This window comes from Sander lucioperca, chromosome 12 (assembly GCF_008315115.2).
Source record: "Sander lucioperca isolate FBNREF2018 chromosome 12, SLUC_FBN_1.2, whole genome shotgun sequence".
NCBI lineage: Eukaryota > Metazoa > Chordata > Actinopteri > Perciformes > Percidae > Sander > Sander lucioperca.
Window position 1 is genome coordinate 6,304,942 of NC_050184.1, and position 6,982 is coordinate 6,311,923.

Here is a 6,982-nt window from a genome sequence, read left to right on the forward strand (position 1 = left end):
TGTCGTGCCGCGCTCCACTTTATTCCTATGGGTGACGTCAAGCGACTTTAAAGCGTGTTTTACACTAGACGCATCCAAGGTGGCGCGCGCCATCATGGCATCAAAATGATGTAATATCCTGCCCGGCGTGCCCGATTTATGGCGCTCTTTTTTTTCAGCGGCGCGCAACAAAGCGGAAACGGGAGGCCTGAACAGGTTCGCCGACAACCGGATGCCAGGACTCTCACAGTGACTGCAAGTCTCTCTTGTAAACTTACTAGGTTAAGATGAGTTCTTTTATGGCGAATGAAAGGCTTGATCCGACGAAGTAGGTCATCGAATCAAATCGAAGCATTGATGGCAATGCTGGTGCCAGTTCTGCCGTTGTTTACCTTTTTCTTCTTCTTCTAGTCAGTAGAAAGAGCAACGTCTGTAGCCTTTGCTCATTAGCGCCACCTCTGCAACTAGTGTCGTGAGCACCAGCGCGGGTATAAATAGTCACGGCGATCCCATGACGTCACATTTGCACGCGCCAGCTGGGCTGCGTCTAGTCTATATAGGACCCTTAATGCACCCGCAAAGCATCCCGGGAAGACGCGCTTAAAAGCTGGCCGATGCCCATCTTTATGCAAATGAATCCGTTGAACGCAACGCGACTATCCAGTAGAAGTAGACGAAAATCTTTCAAACTAACCTTTGTCGATCTGAAATGAAGACAGATTCAGCAACTGTATGGCCTATTACTCGCTTAAAATGTTTTCAGAAACACGTTTCAGTGAACTATTTTCGTAAAATATGAGATCGTATTCTGTCCGAGCCACCATGACAGTGGCTTGAAATTCTCCATAGATATATACATATCTATGGAAATTCTCGAGCAGCCAGACCCACGTGACACGTTCGTCCAATCAGCTCTTGCAACTGGTGCAGATTCCACCAGAGAAAGTAAAAGGTCCTTTTGACAGGGCTATAGGTCATCCTGCAGACTCCTAGGTGGCCTTAAAGAAGCCCCTTCTTTAAATGTAGACACATTTTATTGATGTATTTATCTATGGAGGAGTTCATCTTTCACTGTCTTTCCCCCTTGACAGCTGTTGCTCTATTTTATCTCTGGTTCTGAGTTCAGCAGCACAAGTCAAGAGGTACATACTAAACTAATGGTGTCCTAATGTTGGAGATGTGTAAATGAAACTTGAATGAAGCTTAGAGATGTAATGATGTTGTGGACCCTGAGTTAAAGGTCCCATATCATGTTTGTTTTCAGGTTCATACTTCATAGGCTACTGTATTTTGAACATGCTTTAATGTTCAAAAAACACATTATTTTTCTCATTCTGTCTCTCCGAATATATCTGTATTCACCCTCCGTCTGAAACACTCCTTCAGCGTTTCCAGGTCTCCAGCATCTCTGCTTTCGGTGTCACTGCACCATCATTGCAGCCTGGGAATGACTATAACGGTACTGTAGTGGCACTTTATACCTATATATAGTATAGTTGTGATCACAAACGTGTGAAAGTCCTGACAGCATACAAGCTGTATGCAATTATCTGTGGATTGAGCGTTTTGATACTTTTAAAGTATTTCTATAGTACCTCGACCTGCTTTATAATAAAAAAAAAGGCATGGAACCTTGAAGGACCTCTAAGAGACGATTAAAACAATTTTCCAATGAATAGCAGAGATAACACAGTTCTTAAACTGTAGCTAGAACACTTAATTTGTGATTTGTGAATATGGGCTGTATAAATATAATAGACTCAACTTACCTTGACTTAACACAGCGCAGTATAAAGATAAAGAAGTGATTGTTGTTATTGTTAATGGTGATTATTGGCTGGTACTATAGCCTACTTAAAACCTTTTATATTCTTAATAAATAAATAAATTAGTGTAAAACAAAATATAATCAGGAATGTTAAGTCATGAACGTAGAAATATTCTGCTGCAGTCCTATTGTGACACAGTAAAAGTATTTAAAATGATCAAAATCTCACAAGATGAATGATATAGTATCATGTTCATCATTGTGGCAAGGAGGAGAGAGACAGAGAGTCTCCCCTTACTTTCTTTGAGTTTTGCAGCTAGTTCTGCATGAAAGATGAAACTTACTGTAACTGGCTGTGGAAGAAAGTGCATACAAAACCATTACGTGTTGGCTAAACAAGTCCTAATGCAACAATGGCAATTGTAAATTTGGAGGGAGAACTGATGTTAAAGGTTTGGCAGCAACTTTGTGCGCGCGTTCCTCCATTCAGTCGCTAATGAGAATGATAATTTGTGGCTCCTGTGACAACCCCTACCCCCTTCAATAGCGACTTCTCCCAAGGGACGTGAGGGCGCAGATCCCCGAGGGACATTCAGCCCTCTATAGGAATCCTTTTCATCACCAAAATGAGATTCCCGCCTGTTTCGTTTAATATAGCCTATGGTTGAAAACTAAAATGTCCTAAATATGTTCTACTTCCGATATTATTGGCATTGTCGACATATCAGCAAGTTGAGCATACAAACCATACAGGATTGAGCAACAAATCAGCCCACATCTGGATATAGACCTACACTATGTGCAAAATGAAAGATAGGCTACTTCAGCTTTTAATGCTATCTGTATACATGTGTGACATCATGTGTTCACATTATTTCCAATGCTGTGTGTTGCTATTTATCTTAGAATGACTAAGGTTAAAGGTTACAGGTGCCTTTATTCTCATTCTCTCTCTTCATACACCAGTTTCAACTTTTCTTGTGTCTTCTACTTGCGGTTGTTGCTTGGTTACCTGATTTCGTCAGTGCAATCCCACATTATGGGATTTCTTTATCAGCCTGCATATTTCTCAACACCAGAACAGAAACAGCAGCTTTAACCTGATTTGCTAACAGCCTGCAACATGCTGCCATGTTATAGGATGGACTCATTCAACTTATCTTCGAGTGTAGGCTATAGCCTATACTGGTGGATCCGACTCGCCTAACGATCCCTCGTGTTTACACCGGGCTAGGCTCGCTTCTTGGCGGCCACGCGTGTGTGTGTGTGTGTGTGTGTGTGTGTGTGTGTGTGTGTGTGTGTGTGTGTGTGTGTGTGTGTGTGTGTGTGTGTGTGCGTGCGTGTGCGTGTGCGTGTGCGTGTGCGTGTGTGTGTGTTCGCCGCCTCACCTCCTCAGCGCGGCTGCACGACCCGGCCTGCCAGCGGGGATTTACTGACTGGCGCTGTGCCCGGCCGCAGGCAGACTAGTTCGCTCGGTTCTCACGACCTCAGCTCCATAAATGCATCTCTGAACTATTAACTCAGACACGAAGCAGTATGAACCACCGCAGAACCCACACAAGCTGCCAACTGGTGTTTCAGTATGCCTCCTGCAGAAGGAAGTTGTTTAAGCATCACTGGCAGTGGGTTTCAGTATGCCATTTACCGGTGTCATCTGCAGGGCACTGGTACGCAGCAGGGTGAAAGTGAGAACGCAACTAAACGAAATACCAACGCACTCCAACTGTTAAATGAAGATGAATATCGGGAGTTGTGCAAAATATCAGTGCAAAAAAACATCACAGGGCACGTAGGCTAGGTTACCGTAAGCAAATACATGTTCTTTTGTCAACAACTTGCTCCTCTTTCAGAGTGCCACTGCCTTGGGATGTTTTCAGTTATCCGTATGTTCTTATTTCCCAAATGTTAAGTGTTTCAAACGCTTTCTTGAACGATATGATCTTTATATCAACATGTGTTCTGTCTTTGATGTGGGTATATTAACACTAGTTTTTGCATAACTTAAAGTTTGCCCCCTAAATATTTTTAAATTGAAGAAAGCACTAAGAATGTTGATCTTGTGTGTGCTGGTGGTCAGTGCAAAGAAATACTTTTGAACCGGCCACTTTTGGCCTGTGCCAGACATGCGCACCCACGGCGCGCCGGTGGAGTATTAAATGTTAAGGGGTTTTGACCGGCGGTCACCAGGGTGTAACCTAATCCCAAGTAAAGGGGCCCGCTGACTGCAAGTGGCTGACACACGGCTAGCGCCACGCCGCCCGGCACAGAAACACAGCCCTCACTTCCGGACCCAATCACCGGAGGAAGATAAGTTTACACCCAGGGATAAACGGAGACAGGGGGAAGAGATCGAGATGAAGACCTTTAATACACAGAAAAGTGTTTAAAGCTGAGAGGAAAAAGCACCTGGCCAGATGTAGACCACGGTCCACGGACTGTTATCTTGTCACTGCATGTGGGAGAGACAGAGAGTGATTTTCAGAGTAAGTCACGCTTCAAATTCAAAATATTCTTTAAACTGCAATAGGTTTCTTTATCTACCCCGACCTCCCCAGGTTTCCCTGCATTCAACCCAAAGTCTAATCAAGTTCCCTCGTTTTCTCCTTTATTGAGGTGTAGGTCCACTGGGAGTGGAATTAAACAATTGATACACAAAAGGAAGCGAGGATCCTTCCATATTCTCCTTTCACTGAGGCAATCTGTTAGTGACATTAACCCTTGAGCGCATTTCCCAGCCTCATGAATGGGGTTTAAGACTTCTTAACGCTCCCGCTGCATACAGGATGAGACCCTTTTCAAACTTTTAATTACCTTTATGGCAATAGAAAAATACACCCCCATTGTCCTTTCTCCAGCGGGCCAGATGTAACGGCTCCCGCCAAACTGGTGACAAGGTGGCCACTCAAAACTTAGTATAATTGTTATAGTAGATATAGTTCATATTGGGAACATAATCAATAGGTTGCAGCTTCGATTTGGCCTTAGTTATACACGCGGCGAGTCTGTTTAAAAGTTATAGTCCCTAACTTCATCAATGTGGCTTTTACGCATGAATTGTACCTTTTACGCACGGCCTCAAAACTACAGAATGGGCCTTCATACTATTAAATAATGATAAAGCAATATGCGCATGATAGAAACAGGCTTTAGACAAGAAATTCATTTCTGAAAAGTAATTTATTAAAACAACGGGCCATCACCCAACTTCAGTTTTTCTTTTCAACACAAAACAACAACAAAATATAAAACACAGCTTTGGTATAACAATCAATAACACATCTGTACAAAACTAAAACCTTTTCATAAAAAGTACTTCATAACAAAAACGTTCCTATAAATCTTCCACATGTACAGCATATTTATCACCGACATCCAAATGTTGGAATCAGACAATAAAAAAAGTGCCATGTAAGGCAACCCTTGTTCCATAAAACGAAACAATGAGAACTACTGGGGGGCATTAAGTGGTTAGAGTTACCGTCCCATAGCGAAAAAGTCACAGGTTCAACCCCCACAACAGTTGTCTGTGCAGTCAGTTAAATGTCTAAAATGGAAAAGTACTGCAATCTGGTTAAGGGTCTCTTGTCCCTTTCGCTACCAAGGCCTCCACACAGGCTCGTTGCCCTCCGAACCGGTGCTGACTCCGACCGGGCTGACCGCCTGGGACCCCCCGGAGAAGGACGTCATGCCATGGACTGGAGAAGCTGCAGTCGGTGCCGAGCTGCCGTGCACCGGACTGGCGTTGACCGCAACAGGCACTCCTGCGTTTGCGTAAAGGGGGATGACAGGGCCTGTGGTGGAGGCGAAGGCCGGGTTGGGGATCAAAAACGCGAACTGTCCATCGGTTGCGGGCACCAGCTGAAACCCACCAAATACCTTGGGGGAGACGGCCTCGGCAGGACTGAGTTTGGAGCCCATAGCAGCAGAGTTGATAGGTAGAGTGGATGGGAGCTGCACATGGAGAGGTTGAGCCAGGTGCGCCTGTTGGGACGCGGCCTGCTGCGTGTAGTTCATGGACATCATCTGGCCCATGCAGCTGGAGAGGTGGCTGAGGAGCCTCGACCTCACCTCCGTGTTCACCCCTTCGGAGGTGGATAAGAAGCGGGTGACCTCGTTCATGCATTCGTTGAATCCAGCTCTGTATTTGCTGAGTACTGTGGCATCTGCTGAGAGTGCTGCTGGGGGAAAGAAAGAGAGCGGATATTAGAGACGCATTTGTGAATCTTTCAACAGCTTCCTAATTACTTCCTAATGTCTTTTGACCTACTTATATGATTAAATAAACTTACCGCTCATCTGTACACGCTGCAGGTTCCTCAAGTGCTTCACTGTCATCTCTAGGATATCTGCTTTCTCCAACTTGGAGTGTCTGGAGCTCTGTAGGACATAACATGAAAAGTTGAGTCTGTATTCAAGGCACATTTATTTTAACAAAACTATTTATAAACGTAAAAGAGTAGTTAAATGCATCAAAATGATCTCAACTTACATCTTTTTTAAGTGCGTCCAGGATGAGAGTCTTGAGCTGCCCAAGGCTTTCGTTTATTCTTGCTCTCCGGCGTTTTTCCATGATCGGTTTGGATGACTGCAAATAAAAAACAACTCTACGTAAATGTCTTGTTCACCATTTATCAATTTGCACACTACACGCCATGTCACAAATAAAAACAATCCTTACTTTTCTATGCTCGCTGGCATTTTTCGGTTTGTCCGGTGTGTGTGCTCCGTTTGCAGGGGCACCGGCAATAGGGGATGCCGTCTGCTTTTCCATAGTGTCAGCTGGCATTGTTGATCAAACCAGGTAAAGCGTGAAGAAGTAAATCCTCTTTGGAAGCTCCGGAAAAATAAAATAGTTGAACGTTCACGTTGAGCCACTGCAGAACATAAAAGAGATGCCTGCCAGTCCCACCAATCAGTTTGCGTTATATTGCTTGTTATCACTGAGCTGTCATGTGAGTACAGGAGCGTGCGTTGCACCGTGCGGGGCGAGTCACCGCTTCTGCCACCGACACACGCCGCGGCGGTACTTATAGACGGCTCGCGTGCTCCCAGTTCGTGTGAAACCCTCTCTGCATTCTTTCCCACACTCGCCTCAGCCAATAGCAAAGAGGACTCACCCATTGGGCGCGGGGCAGACCGCTGATTGGACAACACCCCCGCGGGCCGTCAGTCACGCGCTGCTCAATCAGCCCTGCAGGGACAAACAACAAAGCGGAGCGAGCAGCGGCCGGGCCG

At 45.0% G+C, this 6,982-nt stretch overlaps 1 protein-coding gene across 2 annotated transcripts; it reads right to left on the bottom strand.

Annotated features, from left to right (window-relative positions):
- Positions 1-4,905: 4,905 nt before the first annotated feature.
- her9 (hairy-related 9) lies at positions 4,906-6,770 on the bottom strand. Of its 2 annotated transcripts, none has more exons than XM_031286853.2 (4): positions 6,426-6,770; positions 6,237-6,332; positions 6,037-6,124; positions 4,906-5,925 (listed from the first exon to the last, which is right to left on the bottom strand). In XM_031286853.2, exons 1-4 carry the CDS (start codon positions 6,531-6,533, stop codon positions 5,342-5,344), a joined length of 876 nt encoding a protein of 291 aa, XP_031142713.1. In that variant the 5' UTR covers positions 6,534-6,770; the 3' UTR covers positions 4,906-5,341. The 2 variants fall into 2 exon arrangements, with proteins under 2 accessions (XP_031142713.1, XP_031142714.1); XM_031286854.2 differs by having other exon boundaries at positions 4,906-5,922; positions 6,426-6,769.
- Between the last annotated feature and the right edge of the window lie 212 nt (positions 6,771-6,982).

Excerpts from the sequence above, each read along its gene's own strand:
- her9 (XM_031286853.2), bottom strand. The coding sequence starts at position 6,533 with ATGCCAGCTGACACTATGGAAAAGCAGACGGCATCCCCTATTGCCGGT. Across the intron at positions 6,333-6,425 it reads ATGCCAGCGAGCATAGAAAA|TCATCCAAACCGATCATGGA; the intron begins GTAAGGATTGTT and ends TTTTATTTGCAG. Across the intron at positions 6,125-6,236 it reads TGGACGCACTTAAAAAAGAT|AGCTCCAGACACTCCAAGTT; the intron begins GTAAGTTGAGAT and ends TATGTCCTACAG.